At 34.2% G+C, this 27,597-nt stretch overlaps 2 protein-coding genes and 1 long non-coding RNA gene across 3 annotated transcripts; 1 reads left to right on the top strand and 2 right to left on the bottom strand.

Annotated features, from left to right (window-relative positions):
• The first annotated feature begins 1,014 nt into the window (after positions 1-1,014).
• Positions 1,015-7,108, top strand: LOC145632300 (L-galactono-1,4-lactone dehydrogenase, mitochondrial-like). The gene is made up of 6 exons (XM_081684639.1): positions 1,015-1,731; positions 3,311-3,561; positions 4,276-4,461; positions 5,293-5,695; positions 6,425-6,565; positions 6,699-7,108. The coding sequence occupies exons 1-6, from the start codon at positions 1,087-1,089 to the stop codon at positions 6,855-6,857; spliced, it is 1,785 nt and encodes a 594-aa protein (XP_081540765.1). The 5' UTR covers positions 1,015-1,086; the 3' UTR covers positions 6,858-7,108.
• Positions 7,109-8,394: 1,286 nt separating this feature from the next.
• On the bottom strand, positions 8,395-10,165 carry LOC145631074 (thioredoxin-like 3-3). The gene is made up of 3 exons (XM_081683174.1): positions 9,946-10,165; positions 9,774-9,799; positions 8,395-8,765 (listed from the first exon to the last, which is right to left on the bottom strand). The coding sequence occupies exons 1-3, from the start codon at positions 10,045-10,047 to the stop codon at positions 8,546-8,548; spliced, it is 348 nt and encodes a 115-aa protein (XP_081539300.1). The 5' UTR covers positions 10,048-10,165; the 3' UTR covers positions 8,395-8,545.
• A 6,406-nt stretch (positions 10,166-16,571) lies between these two features.
• Positions 16,572-17,580, bottom strand: LOC145631073 (uncharacterized). Its single transcript, XR_014112335.1, has 3 exons — positions 17,412-17,580; positions 17,219-17,312; positions 16,572-16,704 (listed from the first exon to the last, which is right to left on the bottom strand). It is a non-coding gene; the product is annotated as an uncharacterized LOC145631073 (long non-coding RNA).
• Positions 17,581-27,597: the final 10,017 nt, after the last annotated feature.

Below are 27,597 nucleotides of genomic sequence, written 5' to 3'. Positions count from 1 at the left end.
CAAAGGATGCAAATGATTACCATTAATTGAAAGATAAAGTAAGGGCTACATACAATTGTGCCACAAGAGGAGAAGATTACCTCCATGTTCATACAATTGGAATAATCGAACAATGCTCAATACATGCTAAGTAAATCCTAACCTATCGCTTGGCTTCGCTTGGCTACTAAGCCAAAAACTAAGAAATCGTAAAGAAAATGAAATGCTTTTGTTGGTTGATTCGTTGATGTCATTTCTTTTGTGATTCATCGTCTATACAAGCAAAAATCCCTTAGAAATTTGATCTAGGTCTTAGTTTCCTTCAACAATTAGACATTTTCCACCTCTTGACGTCAAAACTTTCTTTTTAAAATAACTCTAACGGAAATCAAGCCGGGCTCTTTCTAGATTATGACTTTATGAGCCTTTAGTTGGGCCATGTATTGTACTTGCCAGTCTATGATGAGATCAGACCACCCTTGATTATGTCAAACTTTGGTCAAACTTTCGTTAATAAGTTAAAATCAACAAAAGTCAACAAAATTTTGATTTGGGTGTAATACATATGCATGATTTATTTTCATCTTTACATTGTCCTTTCAAGCTTTTAGAATGCACATAGAGCTTTGTACTTTTTTTTTTTTTTTTTTGAATAAAAGAACGAACTTTAAGTTATGAGAAACTAACGGGGGCAATTATAGACCCAATAGTCCAATACATATTGATTTAGGAATTTTATAATCAATAACTCGTCAAAAGATAATATTATTAATACCAATTAGAAATTATTAAAATTAATACTACATCAATTTTCCATTTAGCTATTTACATTTTAACGGTCAACAAAATCAAGTCTGGTTTGTTGTAATTGGCTAGCTATTCACTTTATACCCATATTACCACAATCAAAGGTCTTATCCTCAGTATTCCGCCCGTAAATACCGAACCAAGAAAACCACGAGCATTAAGGTCTAATGGGGTCCGGGTCCTTACTCCTAAAAACAAAAATCAAATTTGCCAAAGTCCCCCAAAACTACATTTTTAACCTTCACCATTTGTGTCAACACTCAAGTGTAGTGGTCTACTTGTCTCTCCTTCACCCTCAATATGCACCGAGCAACCAATCTCCGGCGATCAATCTCCAACCTCCTCCACCACCACCACCACCACCACCTTCACCGGCACAACACCAATTCTCTCTCCTCCTTAACCTCCCGCCATTTCTCTTCTCTCTCCTCCGACACAACCTCCTCTTCTTCCGCCGCCGAAACCCGCAAATACATCGGCTACGCACTCCTCCTCCTCGGCTGCGGCGTCGGAACTTACTACTCCTTCCCTCTCCCTGAAAATACCAAGCACAAAAAAGCCCAACTCTTCAAATACGCCCCTCTTCCTGATGATCTTCATACCATCTCTAATTGGAGTGGTACCCATGAAGTTCATACCCGGAATTTCCTTCAACCCGAATCGATTTCGGACCTTGAAAAGCTTGTTAATGAAGCCCATCAAAAGTCCCAGAAGATTCGGCCTGTTGGGTCGGGTCTTTCCCCAAATGGGGTTGGGCTTTCTCGGGCTGGGATGGTCAATTTGGGGTTGATGGATAAGGTGATTGAAGTTGATAAAGAGAAGAAGACTGTTAGAGTTGAAGCTGGGATTAGAGTTCAGCAGCTTGTTGATCAGATTAAGGATTTTGGGCTTACTTTGCAGAATTTTGCTTCTATTAGGGAGCAGCAGATTGGTGGCATTCTTCAGGTTTTTCTTCTTACTTTTGGTTGATTGATTGATTAATTTTTTGAATGTCATTTGATTTTGTTGTATTGTTGTTATGTTTGAGTGTTTGGGTTTGCTTGATTTCGATTTTTGTTTGTTTCTACTTTTGGGTTTAGTGTGTAGAGAGACTAGAGACTATACTTCTTGAAGGGCAATGATGTAGACGGGTTTTGATCATAGATATCGGGTGATGTATTGAACTTATTTTGAAATGTGCTTGTGTGATTAATGGAGACTCTTATCTATTCCGTTTTCCTAATAATAAACCATTTAGGAATTAGGTGTGAGACATATGCTCTAAGGTGATGAAACTATGACTTAGCAGAAGGTTTAGCAGGAAAACTGTGATACAAATCTCTAGGGGAATTCTAGGAGCAAGTTTGAACTTTACTGGATTTTATTATAGCTTAAGGTGTATAGCGGAAAGAAGTTGTAGCTATGAGGGGAGCCTGGGAATATAATATTGGATTATGTGCAAGAAAGCTTAAAGTGTTTGGTTCTAATTGGTACTACATTGGCAAATTTTGTGAATTTAGCATTGTTAACATTTGTGTTTTGGAGAAGGAGAATATCTAGCTGATCAGTAATAGAATGTGGCAAAACCAGGCTTAGTTCTCGAGTTCAACCGTTTTTATGACTGTATGATTCTATGGTGATTAAGCTACCTTCAGTTTTGGCATTGAAAGTAAATGCCTGCATATATCTTCAAATTTATGTACAGGATGCTTAAAGATCAGTGTACTTATTAGACCTCTGTCATACCAATCTACACTCGCCTTTATAGCTTATATGCTGTAAATTAAACCCTAGTTGTGGTGTATGTCTTTTGACACATAATAAGGAGCATATTTAGTAGGAACTAACTAATAGTGTATTTGTATGAAGGGAGTTTGAAAAAAAAAAAACATTGAGTGAATATGCATTCCTTGAAGAAAGGAGACGATAAGAAGGGAGAACCAAGATGGAACTTTTTTATTAAGGTGATTGTTGACCGAATCTGCGGTATAATTAGTTCTAAGGTGTTATATAATTGAGTTAGAATTTTAGATTTCTTAGTAATTGTTTGTAAGTGCCGATTGACTATCTCTTATTAATGAAATCCTATTTCTTCCTTTCAAAAAAAAAAAAAAAAAAAAAAAGAGAGAGAGACAAACCAAGATGGAAACTATGATGTGTTTGGCTGCAAGGAGGCTGTGAATTATTAGACAATGTTTCTGTCTCATGATGTGAAATGTGTGTATCACTGTATCCTCTTTATCTTGCTGGTGTCTTGTTCTTGCTCGGTACAGCTCTCATGTATTCTGTCATTGTGAAACACAAGGCAAGGAATTGGTCTATTTTCAGGTTTACAGAAATAGAAAATTTCTGGAATACAAGGGGTGGGGGAAATCATAGTGATATTTTTTTTTTTGGGGGGGGTGGGAATTGGGGTGCTCTAGGTTTGCTTCATCTCATTAGTGTCATTTGTAGAATATAAAAATTTAAACACGGTATAATATAGTGTAAGCATTCCCCTCCTAACTAGCTTTGTTTCTACTTTCTAACACCTAAGTGGTTATAGGTTGGTGCACATGGTACTGGTGCAAAATTGCCACCTATTGATGAGCAAGTTATTGCCATGAAATTGGTCACTCCTGCCAAGGGAATTATAGAGCTCTCAAAAGAGAAAGACCCTGAGCTGTTTTATCTTGCTCGTGTTGGTCTTGGAGGACTCGGAGTAGTAGCTGAAGTCACCCTTCAGTGTGTTGATAGGCAGGAGCTTGTGGAGCACACCTACATCTCTAATATGGATGAGATAAAGAAAAATCACAAGTAATTTCTCTGAGATTTTATTTATTATTGCAACTGCACTAAAGAAAAATTCTTTATCATTATCTTTATAATCATTTAAAATCTTCTTTCTTCCCATTTCCTCTCTCTCTTAAGTCTAATGGCCAATTCTGATAAGAATATAGTATCTATTTACTACTTTAGTGTTGTTTACCAAGGTGTCCATGTGAATGTATCTTCTTTAATTCATGTTAGTGCTGTTGCCATTTCCTATGAAGTTGCTTCTCAACCTGAAGCTACTTTACTGTTTATAAATAGATCTACCTATCCATCATCTTAAAACGCATGCATTGATTTGTTACAATATAATAAGTTGTAGAATTGTAGGGGTCCTTATAGTGAAACTGTTAGCTGTTTTTCTAGGTGTGTGGACATTTAAACTGGTAAGAGCATCCAACAACGCCTCTAAGGGGTGTTGCTAAAAACAATAAGTTTTTTCACATTACCAAAGCTAGGTATGGGAAGGACAGATATGAGCACGCAGACACAAACCTTGACCAATGAACTGCAGTGATGTATATGATTGGTTTCAAGTTTCAACCCCTTTCTTATGGTAGTGCTCGCTTTGGCTGTAGTTGTAAAGTTTAGAAAATATTCTTTGCTTACTCTGTTATGCCTATGACATATTATAGAAGTAAAAGTGACTATGGTGTTATCATTCACTAGAAATAAACTTGTATTTGCTTCCCATTGCAGGAAACTACTCTCTGAAAATAAGCATGTAAAGTACCTGTATATCCCATACACGGATTCTGTTGTTGTTGTGACATGCAATCCTGTATCAAAGTGGAGACGTCCAAAGAATTTCAAACCTAAATATACTAAAGATGAAGCGCTTCAACATGTACGAGATCTGTACAAGAATTCATTGGAGAATTATAGGTATTTTTTTTATATGCATAGTACTGTAGTCTTTATCAGAAGGCGGCCACCTATACTCTTGTCATTTCAAATTTACTCAGATAAGAAGTTTTATCAAGTGCCTTGTTTGATGCTATCAGATTACCATGTCTCAGGAAGTTGTCTCTCTTGTTTGCCTTGCTGTCAGGATATGAAAATTAACTAATTTTTTCTGTTATTTTATGGCTTGGCACATCTTTCATACATATTGCAGCTTTTGATTCCTTCTACTACCTCTGTTACAGATTATGTGCAACGATTTGACATAAAGTAGAGAGGGAAAATGTCTAATCGTTGCACATAACCTGTAACGGAGGTAGTATATTTGTATATTTTCACATCAAAGTTTTAACCGGAAAACTTTAAACTATGGACACCTACATCTTTGTTAGCATAGCTATGGACTGAATTTAGCGATGCATTATTAAGCAACTAAAGCAAGGCTGTGGAGTTTGATTGATTATAAACTGTAAACATAGCCAAGTAAATGATAAATCCACTTTTGAGAGATGATTGTAAATATAGCCAAGTAAATGATAAATCCACTTTTGAGAGATGATTCTCTCCTTATTTATCTTACTATGCTAACCCTACAATTTTGATCAATATTCAACATGCTAATCCCTTTCTAATCGTCTCTTGTTTAGTATTACTCCTCTGAATCACTCCCTTATCTTCCTCCTCAAGACACTACAAACTGAATTATATTGCACTACCTAATATGCCCCTCCCCCTTACATCAGTTCATTGTGTTCTGTTGGTAATTTTTTGTAAAGCAATGCAACAGCTCTCATGAAGTCATGATTTCTGCAGAGTATCTCCTGCAGAGAATGATCCAGAAATAAATGAGCTTTCATTTACGGAGCTTAGAGACAGACTTATTGCTTTAGATCCTGTGGATGAAGAGCATGTCATCAAAGTGAATCAAGCTGAAGCTGAATTCTGGAAGAAATCAGAGGGTTATAGAGTGGGCTGGAGTGATGAAATCTTAGGTTTTGATTGTGGTGGTCAGCAGTGGGTCTCAGAGACATGTTTTCCTGCTGGAACCCTAGCAAAGCCTAGCATGAAGGACCTTGAGTACGTTGAGAAACTGAAGCAGCTGATAGAGAAGGAAGGAATTCCTGCACCCTCTCCTATTGAACAACGATGGACAGCTAGGAGTAAGAGTCCTATGAGTCCAGCATCAAGCTCATCAGATGATGATATATTTTCTTGGGTAATCTCTTTGGTTTGTTATTTTTGTTTAATTTTTTCTGATTGCGTTTTGCTTAATTAAATTTTTATTAATCTGGAAATGCTCATCATAAACATTAAAGGCTGATCTTGTATATTGGAATTTGCTTCTTAAAGTTTCTAGATTCAGACACTTTTTAGAAATCATCAGTAAATTCTTCTGAAAATTATGAAGTCATAGTTGAAGTTGAATGCATGATATTTATTTGATTGACATAGCTAATTTCACTTGTTTAATAGACCTTTTTGGAGCCTTTATTGATGTATTTTGCAAGCTAAACCATTACATCTTTATGTTTTCCCAGCACAGACTACTGTTTGGGAGAACTGAGGAGATGGAGAGGATGTGTTTTGAAGGTTAAAGTAGCATTACACCTAGAACCAAAGAATAGCATGCTGAACAACCAAATACTCCCTCCATTTATTTTCTCAGGCAACTTTGCCCTTTTAGAAAACCAGTACACAATTTTCTGTCCATGTAATGTACCTATTTACCAGTGCAATACCTGTCACCTTTCATATCGCAACAAATAGTTCTTAAGTTGTGTGCATAACCTTGCTAATCACTTAGATGGGAATAGTGGGAGTAATTATGTTTCTTTGGAGTATCATTTTAGTTGGACGGATATGTATAGTGTGAGGCAGAATGGAAATGTAAGTTATATTTTCTTATTCTGAATGCAGTTCCTAAACATTTCGACCTGTGTTTCAGGTTGGTATCATTATGTACCTCCCAACAATGGATCCTCGCCAGAGGAAGATAATAACAGATGAATTCTTTCACTACAGATCTTTGACACAAAATCAGCTGTGGGATCCTTACTCTGCTTATGAACATTGGGCAAAGATTGAGGTATTGAGCACATTTAACCTTGTCTAATGAAAAGTTTCTTGATCTCATATTCTCCATAATCAAAACTATTGAAGAATTCTCATGATCCATCAGAGAATAGGCATTTACTTCTTATCTTTTGTGTGATTCTTAGATTCCAAAGAACAAGGAAGAGCTCCCAGATTTGCAAGCAAGGTTAAAGAAGCGTTTCCCTGTGGATGCATACAACAAAGCACGAAAGGAATTGGACCCAAACAGGATCCTGTCTAATAACATGCTTGAAAAGCTCTTCCCTTTGTCAGAAGATGTATGAAAAGCATTCAGCATACACCAATCACGTCGGTGTTTGTTCCTATACCAAAATGTGAATTATTGACTCAATTTCTGGTTTGATTAGATCGCCCCTCTCATAAGTTTAATTTTTTGCTCCACAAAAGATGCCTTTCTCTTTTAACATGTACAACATAGAAAGGTAGTTGATGAATTTTGACATTTGAATGTAACAGTCATTCCATAATCTTTTATATCTATTATATAATAAAAGTCCTTTCAAAGGTGGTGACAGCCTTATGCTCAGTTACACATATTTTGTTCTGAATCTTCTCATTATTACTTTACAAGTTTACATTCCAGAAGAAACACTTTACAAAAGAGGAAAAAAAAAAAAAAAAAAAAAGAGAGAAACTTGTAGTTCCTAAGTCAATTTTCCAAAAGAGCAAACAACGCATATAATGAACAGAAACCTCTAGGAAATGGGAGCATAAGACGAAATGAATGTCACCAGTTTCCCTTTCAAGAACTTCTCTGAAAAGAGGAATTATATTCAGCTACCTGCAGATATGCTGGAGATCTATGTCAGATATTGCGTTATCACCGAATTCCCCATTATTCTCAGGAGGCTTCTTGATGTCAAGGTGGGTTGGGTGGATCAAGTGTATGTTGCAGCCTACGGCTTCTCACGATGACTATATACTTGCTTAATCAATCTCTAGATATCTCAGCAGGGTCTCATCTAATGTGCTGTCGAATATAAACTAATAAATGCTGACATGAATTGTTAGGTTCTGCCGTAAAATAAGCCAATTGTGCACCTTCTGCACCATGAAGTTTACTGCACCACAAACAAAAATAATCTTTTTTTTTTTTCAATTTTTAAGTAGCAATGTTGAGGTTATTGTTAGAGGACCAATTCAACCAAAAGCTTAAGCTGATGGTTGAGGCCCAGGAATATGTTTTATACTCTATCAGTTATGTTTCACTGAAGGGATCATCAGCACCTCAGACTGCTGCTTCATATTTGATGAAATTCATTGAGCAGGATCCTTGCCGACTCTGAAACAAGTTATAAACACCAATCAGATGGCAAGGCTTTGTGCAGATCAATATTTAGCCAATGCTGGCCTGGGCTAGAACGAGAATCTAAAGCTAGAGCTCAGGCCTCCTATTTTCCTTAACCAGTTAAACAGTGTTAGAAGTCCAAGTCTCTAATTATTTTTCTGTCAACCCAACTGATAGCCAGTGAAACCAGATACCCTCCACTGGTCAAAGTCCTAAAACTAATATGCCATTCATATAAGAAATAACTGGTTTGTGGAGTACCACTAGTTCACTGTGATAATGGTAGACTATTCATTAAAGGTTTATTGTATCTGTAAGTCGCAAGGATCACATAGATCGAGTTGTCAAGTAATTTCAGTATTTCACAACTTCCATATCAGAATAGATCCTCAATCAGTCAAATATGTGATCTAATAAGTGATAAAAACAATTACTCAATGATGTATCCAAGCTATGAGCTATCTATCAGTAACAACTAAAAAAATACAGGTGTTTATAGGAGTAAAGCAACATCAGGGTAAATAATCATCATCTACATTTAAATATCCAACTACATTTACATGCTTCTCAAATTTTCCAAGAAAGCTGATTTTTTTGGCTAATACATGGTTACAGAGTTAGGCTTGTCCTTTGCCATAGGTACAGTAGAGGGGAAAACTAAAATCATGAATGCAACCAAAGACGGTCACGAAGCCGTTCTTCTCCAGCTCCAAACATCTCGTCCACCCTCTCACCATCGCGGTAGAACTGAAATGTAGGAGTGTAGCGTATCTGTTGAGTGGTTTCAGGGCACTCATCTATATCAGCATAAACAAAGGAAAGCTTTGGGAACTCTTTGCTGAACTTCTGAAATGCAGGCAGGATCTGATTGCAAACTCGGCACCTGAAAAAGATTAATTATCAGTCTACTCTGAAACTTCTTAAAATTAAACCGGCTAACTTCACATAAATGATCATCCGGTGAGTAGACCATGTATAGTTTACGTTGACAGGAAAAAATCACAGGACTGCAAACATGCCGGAAGCATATGATGCTACAAACAGCTTGAAGTTATAACAGGATACATCAAGTAAATATTAATCTTAAGACATTAAAACACAACAAATGATTAAAACCAATCAAAGTAATTATTTGCCAATTCAAAACACAAATCCTTGAGAAGACGTTCATGGAATCCGCCACGAATGGCACATCCAAATCCATATGTAAACTATAAAGTATCCAACTTCAAGTCAATTATTGCTCACATTATTCTCAGAATCACTTTCTTTCATTCAATTAGACGTAAATTACATGTACTTGTAATGAAAACCTAATTAGTTACACCAAATCCAACCTAGAAAATGGTATCTTAAATAGTTCAATTTGACCAACAAGTTCAATACTCCAAACATAGTTCATTGCATCAAGATACCAAACCTCACTGACCTCCCACTTTGTAGGGTCGGCTACATCAATTATTGGTCACCAAAGTAAACTTGAAAGCAACAATTATTCCCTTGGTTTCAAATTCTTCTAGCCTATTAATCAGTCTATAACAATGACCAACTTACAAGGCAAAATCTTGTGTAAGACGGGTTATATAGTACTTCGTATACCACAGACTTAATCAACCCAAATCACATACAAGTCAACTTCGCAAATGAATAAATTTAAATTAATCAAAGGCAACTATTAACAATGACCAACTTAGAAAAGAAAAACTTGTATACTATTAGTGCTTTGTATATAACATACTAATCACCCCAAATCACATATGAGTACAAGTTAGCTTCCCAAATGAATAAATTTAATATAATCAAAGGCAAGTTAGAATATTGTACTGTATTACATTGTTCAATACAAAAAATTTATGCAAAAATATAGTCTTGGAAAAAAAATCAAACTTACCAAGAAGCACCATAATTGATTACTGCCTGCAATTAAACATAGGCAGAATTTTAGACGAAGAATTTCCGATTAAATAACAAAAACCCACTTCTAATTTATGCACTCATCTTCATCCCAAATAAAAATTAAGTAGAAAAATAGAAGAAAAGGGAAAGTAAAGGAGATTGATTACAGGGGTTTTGGAAGCACGAATTTGGAGAAGAACATCAGTGAATTCTTCATCAGTGGAAGGCGTTTTCAAGTTGCTCAAATCTTTGTTAACCCCACCTTCCATTATCGCCGGAGTAGGACGTGGCTCGCCGGATTATGTTGACTGGAACTAAGTAGAGTGGTTGAGACTTGAGAGGCTCGGTTTTTTTAAAACTTTTGTTCCTTTCTTTGTTGGTGGGCTTGGGTCATAAACACTCTTTTAAGATCCCCGGCCATATAATCCCTCCGTATATTTTGAGTGTTACGACTTCGTATTTTTTCGGAAAAATTGATAAAAAAAAATAAAAAAAATAAAAAAAATAAAAAAAAAAACCATCCAATTTTTGCTTGTTCGTCCAAAATACTTGCAATTATAAATTATTTTTAAATTATCCAAATTTTAATAATTATTTGCTCAAAATAATCCCAAGTGATCCGTGATCGGATAATAATGTAATTTTTTTTAATTTAATTGACACATGTCACCACATGATTAGTTGAAAACAAATTATTAAAAAAAATTTCAAAAGCCCCACCCAGGTTATTAAAAAAAAAAAAAAAGCCCCACTCAGCCACGCAACCCCAGCACCACCAATCCAACAACCACCTCCTAAAAGCCCAGCCATGGTCCCCCGTCTCATGCCCTCATAGGCCAATACCCCCACCAAAACTCCACCTCAAAACCCAAATACACCAACCCGAAACCCATAAAAATCCCCTCCCCCACCACATAAAACCCCCCAACATGCCTCCCCCACCCTCGGAACCTCTTAAATTTCTCAATCTTCCTGATAATGTCCTAAAGACGGCCTCGTCGAATTTCTCGGATCAATTTTATCGACCGTCAATTCGATTGTCTTTTTGGCCTCGGTTATTTGGCACGGGATTGGTGCAGCACCTATGTGAGGGATGGGGTTTGTGTAGAGGTGATTAAAATTCAGGTCGGGTCGGGCCGGGCCATACCACAATTTCTCGTGCCCAAACCCGTAAAAAAGTAGCGGGCTTGTCGGGCCGGGTTCAGACTTTTTAACTAAAATTGCGTTTTTAAGCTTGTCCAAACCCACCCTATTTTCGGGTCGGGCTAGCGGGTCGCGACAATGTTGATCACCTCTAGGTTTGTGTGCTGGTGCTAGTTACAACAAAGCCGGCGATGTTTAGGGGTGATTGGTTGTCTGTCGCCGGCGTGAATGGGGTTCCTAGAGGAATTGGTGGTGGGGGTTTTGGGAGGGATCGTGGTTTTTTTTTTCCTAATTTTTTTTAAGTTTATCTATTTTTTATTTGATCTTTATTAAAGCCAATTACGTTGTGACATGTGTCACCTTAACCTGTTATGACTAGGGTTGTTCATCGGACCAAGATCGGACCGACCCGGATTGGACTGAAGACCGAAAATTAGAATTTTAAAAACCGAATACCGAACCTATTAAGCTAGGACCGAACCCGGACCAAAACCCGGACCGGACCGCTTTGGACCAAATTAAAAATATTTTTAAAAAAGATACTAAATTTTTAATATAGTTATGGAAAACACAAAAAACTGTGAAGGAAAAACTATATTGTAACGTCACTTTTACGTCTTTTTTGTATGTTTAGTACAAAAAAAAACTTATAATGTCAAAGTTTTCTAATCCTATTAAGAATAATTTTAACCATTATTTAAGGTTTCACGCATATTTTTAATAAAAAAAATTGGTCCGGTCTAAAAATGATTTTTATAGGGTTTTGGACTGGACCGCTTAACTCGGTCTGGTCCATTTTTTCAGTCCAGACCGGTTTATGAACACCCCTATTTATAACAGGTTCGATGACCGGTTGGGTCCATTTTGAGCAAATTAAATGACCCGCAAAGTTGAGATTATTTTGAGCTAACGGAGAAAAGTTGAGATTATTTTTGTCAATTTTTCCTATATTTTCACTATTTATTCTTTTCACTATTTCTTAACAACGAGCTTTTATGTGGCCAGCCGATACACACTAAAAACACTAAAACGGGCAAACCTTGATTGATCGAATAATTCATGACAAACCAAGTAAGTCCTGATCAAAGATTTCATATTTTGTATGTTCCACCCTATGTATAAATCCTAGATCCATACTTGCGAGCAACCCCTGAATAAATAACCATGACCATACGTTCACTAGTAGAATAAATGTGATGGGAAGCTATTATTGGCAAGCGGTTTTAATAATCCGCTTCCCATTACTAATAAAAAAAATAAATAATAAAACCAATGAAATGGCAAGCGGTTTTGGCGCAAACCGCTTGCAATTTAACTAATGGCAAGCGGTTTAGGGTTGAACCGCTTACCATTAGTTAAATTGGCAAGCGATTCAACCCCAAACCGCTTGCCATTTAAAAAAAAAAATAAAAAACCTAAAACCGTGCCCACCCCTCCCTTTATTTCTCTCTCTCCTCTTTCTTTACTCAGCTCTCTCTCTCTCTCCTCTTTCATTTTCGGTGCTCTATCTCTCTCCTCTTTCTTTCTCCCGTTTTCCCCCTCTCTCCTCTTCTCTTTCCTTCAATCCTTTCTTCTTTCACTTTCTTTTTTTCTTTGTTCTTTCTCATCTCCAAAAAATCGAACCAAAACCAAAAAAATTCGAGCAAATTCAACCAAAACACCAAGTTTTCGAGCAGATTGAGGACAATTTCGAGCAAATTTCGAGTACAATTTCAAGCAAATTCGTGCATGCGTTTGGGTGTTCAAGTTTTTTAGGTCAAATTCGACCATGAAAACTCTAGATCTAGAGTTTTTATGGTCGAATTTGACCTTTAAAACCTTAATTTCAAGCTTTTCATGGGGGTGGGTGGAGGTCGTGGTGGGCTAGATGGTTTTTTTTTTAAGGTGGGTCGAATTTTTTTTTTAAATTTCGATTTTAGATTTATTTTTGGTGTGGGTACGGTCGTGGTGGGGTCTGGTCGTGGTTTGGTTGGGGGTCTGGTTGTGTGGGTGAGGGTTGTGGTTTGGGTTAGGGTTTTGGTGGGTTTCGGTGAGGATTTTGGTGGGTGGGGGTTAGTTGGTTGTTCTGGTGGGTGAGGGGTGGTGGGGGGTCGTGGTGGGTTTTGGTGGGTTTCGGTGAGGGTTTTGGTGGGTGGGTGTTAGTTGGTGGTTCTGGTGGGTGAGGGGTGGTGGGGGGTCGTGGTGGGTTTTGGTGGGTTTCGGTGAGGGTTTTGATGGGTGGGGGTTAGTTGGTGGTTCTGGTGGGTGAGGGGTGGTGGGGGGTCGTGGTGGGTTTCGGTGAGGGTTTGGTGGGTGGGGGTCATCAGTTGGGGTTCTGATGGTGGTGGCTGCTCGTGGGGGTCGTGGTGGGTGGTGGTGCTGGACGGTGGTGTTGGTGGTCGTGGCTGGAAGTTTGATCTATAACATGAGTTTTTTTATTTTTTTTTTATTTTTATTATTTGTATTAATTTTATTTATTAATTTTTTTTAATGTAAATGTAATATTACAACAAATAATTAATAAAAATATTAATGTTTTTACATATGTTTGGTTTATATATCAATTTTTGTGGAAAAAAACCCAAAAAAAAAATTATTTTTATTTTTTATACCCATAATGGGCAGCGGTTTGGCGCCAAAACCCCTGCCCTTTCTCTAGTAATGGCAAGCGGTTCTGAACCGCTTGCCATTTAAATGGCTAATGGCAAGCCACCTAAGCTTAGGGGGTTTGAACCGCTTGCCATTACGTTTATTCTACTAGTGGTTGTGGCCAACCACATATGAAACCTTGTGAACGAAATAATCCTTAATATGACTGGCCACACGATGTGATCAGGTGCATATAAGAATTTGTATTTTCTGTAAACAAGACAAAACCTCATTAATATATACCATATTACCTTAACATTAAATCACCTAGTGTTTATCTATGACTATATCTATGGATAATTTTCCTCAAAAAGAGAAATTGTGTGTTTATCTATATCTTTCTTTCAATACATAAGATGTAACCTTCAACATAGTTCATTATATTGTTTGTCATCATTATTTATCCATTACGAAGTTGCCACAACAACACATGACTTTGTCTTGTAATATCTTTATCATGTTTACTTAACTCTTAACTCTTGCCAAAGTGCCTGTGTTTAGCCGCGTATGACCTTAAACTATTTAAGGTACTATTCGAAATTAAATTTGGAATTATTCTCACCATTCGTCCATGTTATGCCACAACACTCCCATGATATTCTATACATCTGTACATACCGTGCATAAGATGGGAACATGGGATTCGAGTCATTCGACCATTTTAATCATTACCTTACATAATTATATACTCGAATGTATCTATCATAACATACCTCCGTTACATATTATTTGCAACGATTAGACATTTTCCCTCTTTACTTTATGTCAAATACTCAAATCATTGCAAATAATATGTAACGGAGGTAGTATATATATTGCCTAATTGTCTTGACTAAAACTAGCTCGTGGAAATGTGGAATGTTCATCACTTAAGTAATTTTGGACAGTTGGAAAAGGATCAGCAACTGATCTTCACAAGCTTATCTTTGGGTCAATTAGTTTTGGTAACACGTGAAACATAAAATATAACACGAGCAAATGTTCATATTAGCTGTCTTCTTTAGTCATTTGACTCATTTCCATTCGTACTTTGGGGGTAGATTAGATATTAAAAGTTGGTGGGCTTTTCTTTTGTGATATTCATTGGTTTATCGTATAGTTTTATAAATTTTGGAGAAGTCAATAATAATCACCAAAAATGAAGAACATGTGTGTAAATTGTACCCTTAAAAAAGTGCATTATTAAATTTATACAACTAAGTCTCCAAAGTAATAATTAGTTACTTTTTCCAAGTAATTACTACTCTTTTGGAGCAACTTTTTATTAGTTTGGGCGATGTTTAGATTTATTGACAATCAGTGATTACTTTTAAAATTATGATTGAGTCTTGATTAAATTAACTTTCATTTAGTAATACATTATATTGTCAAAATATATTATTTCTGTTTGCAATGGGTTGTATGTATGCCTCTATATGTTTCTAAATGTTAAGGCATGAGATCATGAGTCAAAGTCAAGTGCATTTCATAACTTTGATTTTTAATGTTTATGTGTATCCGTAGTGGATGATATAAAATGAGAACCAACAAAAGAATGACAACGTTACATAGCATACATTTAAATTTAATGCCGCTTTTTATTACTTAAAAAGTTATTATTGTATTAGCACATTTGGAATATTAGTATTATACGAATATCGATATCAGTGAAGTATTATACAATCAAGCAAATTAAAAATATTTAGCCATTACTTTGTCTTTGATCTATGCAAAAATCTTGCCATAATTTACACAATATATAATTTTCAAAATAGTACAATTGTTCGTCATATTAAAGTTAAAGCAACAATAATAATAGATTTTGCCCTAGTTCTTAAATTCTCATGCACTATGAGTTAAACCTTGGCTAATTAGGGTGGTCAGCTTTTATTTCCTTCTTCTTTCAAAACTACCTTATTAAGATGGAATATAGTATAAGCCAATAGAACCCGATGCAGCAAGCAAGATCATTTAAAAGTAAAAGAAAGATACGGAGTAAGAGAATTCTCAATCTCAAAATGTAACCATTCCGATAAAATAGGATTATATAAGCTCATGTCGAATAAAATTCATATAATACTTGTACCAAATACTACCTATTTCTTGACTTGCAAATTTGCAATAGGCTGTACTTGTACAAAAATTATTACAATGATTCAATTACAGCTAAAGAGAAAAGAATGTTGTACAATGGCATGCTACCTTTTTGTTAATGTCAAACTTAGCTCTTGAAGTCTATGATACAACCAATGAAACAAGTACCCAGTTATAATTTTGTATTTGTTGCTTAGTTGAATATTAATTGAACTTCCTTAATTTAAGTCCAAGAAGATAGTTCCAACTTTGTTCGTGGTTATCCTAATAATAGGATTATTAATCGACAATTAAATGATGATTAGACTAGTAGAATATATTGTTTGTGCCATTGTTGAAAAATTGGTCCACATTGCATTTTCTATAACGTCCTCATCACGCCTACATAGATCGATCTAGGCCCTTCCACACTTATCAATTGTCTCTCTTTATCTTCTTCAATTATGTCATTTTCTTCATTTACTATATTTTTTAAATTTCATATATTGACAAAAAATAAAGATATGGAGTAATAATTAAAAACGCAAATTTTTTCAACTCATATATTTTGTTGTTCCGATACATATATATATATATATATAGGTTGAAAAAACACGAAATTAATAAACTAACTCACACTAAACTCTCAAAATAACATAATGGATAAATGTTTTACAAGCTCATAAAATAATAACTTAATCTCTTTTTTTTTTTTTTTTTTTTTTTTTTTGACAGAATATAAACTTTAATTTATTTGAAGGGTGGAGAAGACTTTTTAACAACACTCTTCACAAACCCAACAGCAGCATAAAGCTGCAAGGCTGCGCGCACCAATCCATCCGCCAAACAAAAAATGAACAATCATTAGATAGACCAGGATAATTAACAAAAACTAACACTGATAATTTTATTATTCACATGACAATATATTATGGTATTGTTTATCAAATCATAGATCAATTACACATAATTCAAGAATCCAATAATTTCACAAACTGTATTAAAAACATGATAGATATAACAATCATCATCAATCATTCAATCCATGATTCTTTTAGCAGCAGCACTCTTCACAGATCCAACAGCAACATAACCCGGCCAAACTGCAATTTTTAGACAACATTCAACAAACAAACAATATAAACAATTTTGTTTATCATACATAATTTATTATTACTATGTAATATATATATATATATATATATATATTAATTCTTTGAATTAAAAATAAAGAGTAGCTTAATCTTTAATCCAAATAAAGTCATGTTATTTTCTAAAATTGTTTTGTTTAAAATTATGCAAGATAATCTTGTTTCACACATGCATATAAACACATAGTAACAACAACTAGATAAATTTTTTTATTATTAGTCAATTTTGCATGAAAATTAATTTTGTGTCTGGTTGATTTGTTTTGATTATTGGCTATATGAAGAAAAAAAAACTCTTAACCCCCCCCCCCCCAAGTTAACCAATCAATCACCGGAATCAAGTACATAAATCGGGTTTGCCTAAGGCACGTTATGTGTCATAGCCAAACTTGAAAAAACATAAAGAATAAAAACGAACAGAGGGAGTATTATTCATTAAGTTAGAGAATAAAGAGAGTAGACGTACCATCCTTCAATGAAACCTTTCTCACCCCTCTTCTTGGTGCGGAACCAACCCTTCTTCTTCATCTTTCCTTCAGGAGGACTTAGAGTCGGGTAACCTACAACATCATCATCATCATCATCAAAACTCAAAATCAATTCGAAAACTTAAAATTATTAACAACCGAAAAATAAAAATAAAAAACGAAAATTAATACCAGCAGGAGGAACGTTGTCCATGTTTTGTTGTTGTTGTTGTTGTTGTTGTTGAGTTTGTGTGTTGCTCATAATTTCTGTTTGGTTGATAACAATTCACAAAGTAATTGGGTTGTTGTTGTTGTGTTTTCAAGGCTTATAAACTTATTGTGATTTTTTTTATGGGAGGAATGACTAATGATTTTACATGTATTTATAGGCAAACAAAGTTTGGGAAAATAGGTAGGAAAGATTTATTTAAGGAAGGTTCCAAATAGGCTTACGCTTTTATGGAAACGCGTTTTTTATTAATTCCATTTTCATTTACTTTTATTGTAAAAAAAAAAAAATCATTTTAATTTTATTTTTCCTTTCATATTGTAGTAACTAGGTTAAAATCCCGTGCAATGCACGGTTGTTAACTATTTTTGACAATAATATTACAAAATACTACATAAAGTATATAAAAGATATTCAAAAATATTTTATTTGGGTATATATGAAATATAATTGTTAAAGTGGAAAGAAAATATCATAAGGTATAAATAGTTTACTTATAAATTTTGCAAAAAATGAGAAAAAAAAAAAAAAAAAAAAAAAAAAAAAGGTAAAAGGCGGAAAAAATTTTCACAGGGTCATGACAAGTGTCATGAAAGGATTTGCTTTTAGTATAGGTTTATAGATGGTATAATTAAATACGACTACCAATTTTACACGGCTGCTATGTGGTGTTATAAGGCCAATAAGGGTAACAAGTCAAATATTGCTTATGAAAATATTACTATTTCTTCAAAGTTTTTAATTTTTTTTTTTTTTTTTTTTTTTTTTTACTTTTTATCCTAATTTAATGTACTTTTCATAAATATCTTTAATTGGATTTCAATTTTGTCAAAAAAAAAAAAAAAAAAGTTTGATATCTGTTTGGAACTTAGATTTTTTATCTTGTACTTTTTTTTTGTTAAACATATTCTTATTAATTATATCTGTTAGGATATTGAATTGATACTCGTATCTGTTGGATTTGTAACCTAATGAACTTATATCACATGGATATATTAGAAAATATAATAATAATGAAAATTTTAAATAATCCTAAATATATTATTGCGTTACAGAGTATATATTACACAAATCTATTAATTGTTACTAAAACAAAACATGCTGACATCATTAAAGGACACATGTCAATTTCTTATTAAAATTTTTCTCGCCTAAATTATTTTCACATCATCCTTTTTTTTTCTCTTTTATTTCAAAACTAATAAATATGGTGCTTCTTTCAAAATTAATTAATGAGATTATGATTTTTCCTTTTTTTAAAATATAATTTAACAACTATTTAAATAAATAATGACTACTTAATGCATGCAACGCACAGAACTAAACTAGTATTATTTCTCAAAAAAAATGAAAAATATAGAGTATTACACATATATAAATGTTTCCCATTACGTATCATAACAATAACAATGACAAGTACCAATTGGTTGTTGGTGTAGTGGTGATTGAGACTACACTTGGTAGGGAGGACCCGTGTTCGATCCCCCGCAACAACAATCGGGAGGGGACTGGAACCTAACCACCCAGAACTGATCCCCGAATCCGGATTAGCCCAAAGGGTGAACCGGATGGAACACCAAAAAAAAAACAATAACAATGACAAGTATGTGCTCTTAACTGACTACATTTATATTACTTAAAGTACAACATCATCCATACAATCAAACTATCTACAAAGTGATATAATCAATAAAAATATATATGTTCAAAACTATTTCAAAAGTTTCATAATGTTTAGAAAAGTAGTCACAATCTCTATCTCTAAAGGAATATTTGTACAATTTCTTCAAAATTTGTGATTCGGAAGAAAAAAAATTCATAATTTTTATGTTATATAATTACGTTTGTATTTAGTATTTAACTAGTTATAATCTTATAACAATTAGACGTATTGTACTTCATAACATGTAATTAATACAATTAATTGTTGTTAAATTAATTATATGTCAAGCACGCATGGCCGAAACCACTAGTAGTGTAGTTATTCTTAAAACAAATTTGAAATCGGTATTAGTTTAGGTGTCTGGTATATCTATCATTTTTTTTTCTTTTCCAATATTTTAACAAATCCTTAAAAAGGAGATAGAACTAATGTGTAAGCCATCATGATTTAGCTTTTTTGTTGCAACGTACAACTATGAGTTTAATTGACATTAGTACTTTACTTTAACTACTTTGTTTATAATAAATTAATAATATTGTTCCATGTGTGACCCAATGGAAAAATTATGATGAAGATATTTAAAATGGTTATGAGTGAATGTTGTTGCTACTAAATTTAAGAATCTTCTTTAGACCTTATAATCGATCTGAACATGCAAATACATAAGATTTTAGAATCTTTCGAATGTTTGATGTTTTTACAACTCACAACTTTGGAAAAGAATGGCAATGCCAAGCTGGTTATATATCTTTACTACTTCAAATAGATCTTTCTGCCTTTTTAAAATATATTTCTAGGCTATGAAAAAAAAAAAAAAAAGATGGACCTTTATATTTTGTTAGTGGCGCATAATAATTTAGCTAGCTAAGGATAAACATTCTACAAGATCTACTTTTGTTTAATTTGTTTGGGGTATTGAGAGACTGAAAGCCACGAATATGCCGCAAATATATTAATAATCTATAAGCAACTTTTGTGTGCGGCTGGTTATACTGTATGGCCAGCTAACCACGGGTAACCCCTGGCCGAGTAACTCGAGTAAATCCTAACCGAACCCCTCAAGTAATTTATGTCCGAATAACCTCTCGGATAATCCGGACTGAGCCCCTCAAGTAACCTCTGATCGAGTAACCCCTAACCGAACCCTTCAAGTAACCCATGACCGAGTAACTCGAATGTTCCCTAACCGAGTAACTCGAGTAAACCCGACCACACTATGTGGCTCACATATAAAAAATTTCAGAGTCTAAAAGCCATCACCATCGACTAAGTTAGCTGGCGCACCTAATCGATTCTATAACATTGATCATCAAACTAGTTATACCATTACCATCAATCAATAAAGGAAGATGCCTTCCTCTTTGTAGAAAAACATACATTAACCGAAAGTAAAGGGAACATTTTTGTTGGGAATATATTCTTCATTAGAAAAAAAAAAATGAAAAAATTAATTTTATTTTGGTGATAAGATAATAGATAAATTGATAAGAGGAGTTAATGAAAGAAGAAGATGTCCTTTTCCCAAATAAGGGTGCGTGATCAAATTGACATTTTGACGGAAGCAATAATAATACGCGTTCAAACTTAAAATTCATATGCTAATTGAATTTTTACTTTGACAATTGTCAACACACGTGGTCATTATTGATTGGTTTAAGTCATCAATTTATGATCTCAAATTATCAGATCATTTTTCAAATAAAAAAAAGCTAATTATAAAATTAGTGAAAGGGTTAATTGTTTCTTAAGCATTTTAATAACACAAGCAAACACAATACGAAATTATAGTCACTTTCATCAAAATTTGATGATTGTATTTTTTCGTAAGTCATACTAATTCAAGTCAAACATGAATTACTATAATCAAAATTCACAAATAAGCGGATAATACAACCTACATCCTATACGCACACTTGTTCTACTACTATTTCATTTGGTTTAATTTGCTTTTTCCTACTTTATTTTAAGCAAGGATTTACCATAATTTTTCTTCTATCTTCCCATAAATAAAAGTTAGAATACACACTCACATTCAATGTAATCCTATGTTTGTATGTGGAATTTTACTTTTTATGTTTCGTTTGTTTTGATGGAAAATGTCTTTCATGAAAATTAATTTTTTTACACAGAAAATAATATTTAATGGAAAATGTATTTGTAAACAACGTATTTCTTTATTTGTTCAATAAGTCTTGTATAAGGCGGGCTTACACGTTAGACGGTCAATTTAAGGATAACTTTAACAATTTTTATGGTAACTTTTAATTTGCAATGTATTTGACAGCTTAATGTGTAATTTCTAATGGATACATACCATGAATACTAATATGATTGATCTAATACATTCACTAGGTGAAAAAAGGCATTTGGCAGCGGTTCAAACCCGGTCTAAGGCACCGGTTTGAACCGCTGCCTATGTGAGGGGTGCCAAAAACCAAGTTTTTGGCACCGGTTCAAAACCGGTGCCATAGGGTGGAATAGGCACCGGGTAACCGGTGCTAAAAAGGCCCACTAAATTTTTTTTCAAAGTTTTTGGCACCGGTTAACCGGTGCCAAAAACCCCCAAAAATCAATTTTTTTTTTGTTTTTTGTTTTTTTTGCTTAAAAATTAAATAAACTAAATTAAATAAAAACACAAAATATAAATCAAACATCACAATCAATATAAACGATTCTGTTTAATATATAATCAATAAAATTTTACAACATAGATCAATAAAAAAAATTACTAATAAATCAAAAAAAAATTACAACATATAAATAAATAAAAAAAACTACAATATAAATCAAAAAAAAAAAATATTACAACATCACAATCTAAAAATCCCCATATTCTTGATTCTTGATTCTTGGATTATGTATACCTGCGCCAATTAAAACATCAAAAATCGAAAAAAACCCAGAAATCAAAAAATCAAAACAAGCTGCGAAAAAAATTTAAAAACCCAGAAAAAAAAATCGAATAAAAATCGATTAAATTAAAAACAAAATCGAAAAAAACCCAGAAATAAAAAAATCAAAACAAAATCGAAAAAATAAAAACAAAATCCCAGCAAAAATGAAAAAAACCCAGAAATCATAAAAATAAAAACAAAATCGAACAATCAAAAAACCCAGAAATCAATTAAAATAAAAACAAAAACAAAAAAATTGAAATCGAAAAAACCCAGAAAAAATCAAAAATCAAAATCAAAATAAGACAACGAAAGTAAAAATCGAAACACAAAAATCAAAATCGAAAAAAAAGAAAAACAAAAATCAAAATCAAAAAACAAAATCGAAAAAATAAAAACAAAATCCCAGAAAAAAAATGAAAAAAACCCAGAAAAAAACCTAGAAATCATAAAAATAAAAACAAAAACAAACAAATAAAAAACCCAGAAATCAATTAAAATAAAACAAAAACGAAAAAAAAAAATGAAATTGATATCAAAAAAACCCAGAAAAAATCGAAAATCAAAATCGAAAAACAAAATTCAAAAATCAAAAATCAAAATCAGAAAACAAAAACCCAGAAATTGAGGGAGGAGGAGACGTGTTCTTGGTGCTCTCCGTGGAGGTGTTGCATGTGCTCGCGGTGGTCTCCGTGGTGGTGTTGCATGTGCTCTTCGTGGTGGTCTTCGTGGTGAGCTTGAAGGAGAAGGAGACGCGGTAGCTTTGGGAGAATGAAGAAAGGGAAGGAGGAGATGAGAAAGGGCGAAGGAGGAGATGAGAAAGACTGATGAGAAAGGGCGAAGGAGGAGATGAGAAAGGGCGAAGGAGGAGATGAGAAGAGGAGAGAGAAAGAGTAGGAAAGAAGAGGAGGGGAGAAGCAGCGAGAATGAAGTATTGAAATAGGGTTTGGTATTAATATGGCCGATTTTTTTTTTTTTTTTTTTTTTTTAAGTTTAAGCGGTTTTCTTTAAATTAAGGAGCGGTTCAATTGGCACCGGTTCAAACCGGTGCCCTTTTAGTTTTTGGCACCGGCTTGGCCTGAACCGGTGCCTTTTATATTTGTGTAAAATGGCGCCCAAATTTGGGCTGGTTTAGGGCACCGGTTTGGCCTGAACCGGTGCCTTTATGGGGGTGCCTTATTGTATTTTTCTACTAGTGATTATAAATATTTTAAAAGATAAAATAATTTTTGTAGTATATAAGGGTAATTAAATACTTTTAAGGTAACTTTAACTCGTCTTATTATAATTTAATGAAAGTCCGCTATACTAAAGAATTTGTGTTATTTGTTTGGTTATTATAGGTATACTCGTGGGAGAAAAAGAAAAAGGAGAGTAAATGGAATGAAGAAGAAGGATGGAGCATTGAGATAGAAGAGATAGAGGAGTGAGAAATAAAAAAGGAAAATGTGACATATATACTTTCTTCATTAAAGGTAGGTTTTTCTCGTAAAAGTAAATTTTCACCGTGGGAAAATTATTTCACTACAAGAAAAATCACTTTTCGTAGCGATTATTTCGTAGCGATTGTACATTCGCTACAATATGCAAGTATGTTTGTGAAATAACTAAGGATGTCGTATCATTTTTACAATCGCCATGGTTTTCCCATATAAAATCGATACGGAAAACATAATAATACATATACACATTATTTTTACACATTTATATAATTTTGAGAAATCGTATCATTTACAATCGCCACTAAATCCTAAAAATCGATACGAAAAGCCTTTTCAACACTATATATATAAATAAATATTGTTTGATAAAGAGTACATAAAATATGTCATAGCTTATTGGTGAAACATTTAATATAAGAGTTTGAGGTTGCATGTTCGAATCTTGTAAAGATCATACGCAAGTTTTTTTAAAGGTCATGAAATGGAGAAATGAAAACAAAAACTTCTTAACTAAGAAACTGTTTTCCAACAAAACAAATAGAGTCTTATTTTATACGTTATTTTTTTAACATGACGTTGGTCTATGCAATAATAATACTTACTCCATAATATTAACACGCGATCATCTAGTCTTCATTGTTAAGATATTCTAATATTGGAAGCAAATGATTTGTTGGCTATCGATAGTCGATACACACCAATGCATGCTCCAATATACTAATTGTTTGATCCTCAATGGTGACCTTGATGACCATATAAGTTGTTTTTAATCATATGATTAGTATAATAACTAAATACAAAATAAGACAAGCTTGATTACGATGATTGATACCAAACCCACCCTGGACCATCCACTTCATAATAATAACATAAAGATTGATCCGATCCATATCAATGCTATTTATTTATCACATGCATGACTCATGCAGTTGACAATAACCTTACTATTACTAACTAACGATTAATGAAAGGGGCAATGGCTTAGTCACAAGCTCACCTTCCACATAAATTAATGAAGGATATTGCCCTAACTAAAAGTATGATCCAAATTGTCCTGACTCGATTTGTAGTATATCCAAATTCGAGACTAATGCAATTTAACATGCTTATTAGATATTTTGATCCAAATTGGACTTGAGCCCGAAACTTATTATGACCAGAACTTGACTCAAATTTAAGGCTAATACAATTCAAATTAACATCGATCTATAAGAATGTTGCTTGATCATTTATAACCTGAACCCGCTGAAATTAGATTTTTAGTGTTAAAGTGATCTGAATTCGATACCTAGGTATAAACCTGGCTCAAATTAACATCAAGATTGATCTAAACTTAATACAACCCATATCAAAATTGACTCGAACTCGAAACTGTGAATGATTTGGACTCACAGAAAATCAAAGTGACCCATATCGATTAGACTTAACAAAAGCCTAGATTTGAACCAAGGTTAGTCATTAAAGATGGTCCAGTTATTCAATTCCCAGTGGTGGGCTTAAGTTAAATGGATATTTAATTCTGGGCCATGATGGCAAGGCCTATGGTTTCAATTTAGTATAGTAGGCTTGTGTAGTGGGAACATAACTGTCCAGGATTATATTCTCGAAGTGATACACTTTTGGGCTAACACAGTTGACAGGCCAACTACTGGGCTATCATAGCCAAACAAGTTTGCCAATAATATCAACACAAGATCCACGTAGTATAATACAATACATAAATACTCCATACATAATAACATTTTTTTTTAAGGTAAGATGAAAGACCCTACTGAACCAGCACATCTCACCTGTTTAACTAGCTAGCCTAGCTTCGCAAGCCGACGCTTGAAAATAGGTGGGGGAGGTAAAGGAATCCCCCTACTCCTAAGCATTTTGTAGTTTGTGGGACTTAAACTTGTGACCTTGTGAGTTCCCATCAACTCCACCAAGCTTTGATAGGTAAATACATAATAACATGATCAATAGAAGTTATATGACATTTTTAGTAGACATTTTTATATTTATTTTGACGGAATCAAGTAGACTTGTTTCATCTTTCGGGAACCTTTTGTAGCGAGATATGACTAGCGGGTCAGTAGAGTTACCACACGGGGCATCGTCAATGGTTCGATCCTCATAGGAGATACGGAGTATTGCATATTATGATGAGGTTTAATTTCAGGGAGGCCATGAAACACGAGGGTTGGAGGAAAGCAATGGCGGATGAGATCCAGGCTCTAGAAGAGCAAGGCACTTGGGTGCTAGAGAAACTTCCACCGGGCAAAAAGGCACTTGGAAGCAAATGGGTTTACAAAGAAAAATATGATGAGCATGGGAATTTGCAGAGATTAAAAGCAAGATTAGTCATCTTCGGTAATCATCAGGTTGAAGGGTTAGACTACAATGAGACATATGCTCCGGTTGCGAAGATGGTGACTGTTCGAACTTTTCTTGCAGTAGCGGCGGTGAAAAATTGGGAAGTTCATCAAATGGACGTTCATGACGCTTTTCTTCATGGTGATTTGGAAGAAGAGGTATATATGGAAATCCCTCCTGGTTTTGAGAAAGACAATTCTGACAAAGTTTGCAGGATGCTGAAATCATTGTACGGGCTTAAACAAGCTCCTCGATGCTGGTTTGCAAAGCTTGCTACAACTTTGAAAAATTATGGCTTTAAACAGTCATACTATGATTATTATTTATTTACTCTGACAAAAGGTAAAATGCAGCTTAATGTGTTAGTATATGTTGATGATTTAATTGTTGCAGGCAATGATAAAAATGCTATGCTCAATTTTAAATCGTATCTGGGAGATTGTTTCAAGATGAAAGATCTTGGAGTGTTGAAATATTTTCTGGGGCTAGAGGTAGCCCGGAATAAACAGGGAATTTTTATTTGTCAGAGGAAGTATGCACTGGATATTATTACTGAAGCTGGTTTGCTTGATGCTAAACCTGCAGAGTTCCCTATGGAACAAAATCACAAGTTAGCTTTATTTCAGGGAGAGTATTTTCATGATATTGAGAAATATCGTCGCCTCATAGGTCGTCTGATTTATTTGTCTGTTACGAGACTCGATTTAGCATATTCTGTACACATTTTATCACAGTTTATGCAAAAACCCAGGATTGAACATTGGGAAGCAGCTCTGCGAGTTGTTAGATATTTGAAGAAGAGTCCGGGACAGGGCATTTTATTGAGATCTGATAGTGCTTTACAGTTGGAAGGTTGGTGTGATTCAGATTGGGCAGTTTGTCCTCTCTCTAGACGGTCCTTGAGTGGTTGGTTTGTGCTTCTTGATTTGTCTCCAGTGTCATGGAAAACCAAGAAGCAGCCTACTGTGGCCCTTTCTTCATCGGAAGCCGAATATCGTTGTATGAATGCAACAACTTGTGAATTAAAGTGGTTGAAGCGATTACTTGGTGATTTAGGTGTTCGACATGAGAATGGGATGCATCTTTATTGTGATAGTCAGTCTGCGTTATATATTGCGCAGAATCCAGTGTTTCATGAACGAACAAAGCATATTGAGTCAGATTGTCACTTTGTTCGTGATGCGATTACAGATGGGACGATAATACCCTCGTATGTTTCTACGACGGTTCAGTTGGCCGACATTTTTACAAAAGCTTTGGGAAAAGCTAAATTCCATTTTTTATTGCGCAAGTTGGGCGTCCGGGATCCGTATTCTCCACCTTGAGGGGGGTATTAGGAAAGATAATATTGTGAATATTTGGGATATATATCTTAGAATATATTGTGCATATCTTTTAGGTTATTTGGTCTTGCCCTCCAAGTTTCCTATTCTATATATACTTAGCTTGTATGTGGCCGTTTATGTGGTATGAGAAATATAGAGAGAATTATTCATTATATTTTATCAGTAAATATGGCGGGGAGATAATTTAGAGTATATTTATGTAATGAAAGAACAGTGCGCAAGCTATGTTAAGTTGAGAAAAGTGAGAATGATTTTGACTTGAAATATGATGGCAACTTTGACTCCAACGAGCAGTTTAATACAGTAGATAGGTATATCTGCAATTTGCTAATTTTATGCTTTTATATAATAGGACAATGGAGCCTCATATGTTAGTAGTTAATGTTTGACCACTAATTGGCAGGTGTGTGGATGTGAAATACTTATTTAGCTGGTTATAATTTAAC

This window comes from Chenopodium album, chromosome 5, assembly GCF_948465745.1.
Source record: "Chenopodium album chromosome 5, dcCheAlbu1.1, whole genome shotgun sequence".
In the NCBI taxonomy this organism is placed as follows: domain Eukaryota; kingdom Viridiplantae; phylum Streptophyta; class Magnoliopsida; order Caryophyllales; family Amaranthaceae; genus Chenopodium; species Chenopodium album.
The sequence above is the reverse complement of the archived record's forward strand: the minus strand, read 5'-3'. Positions and strand labels throughout refer to the sequence as shown.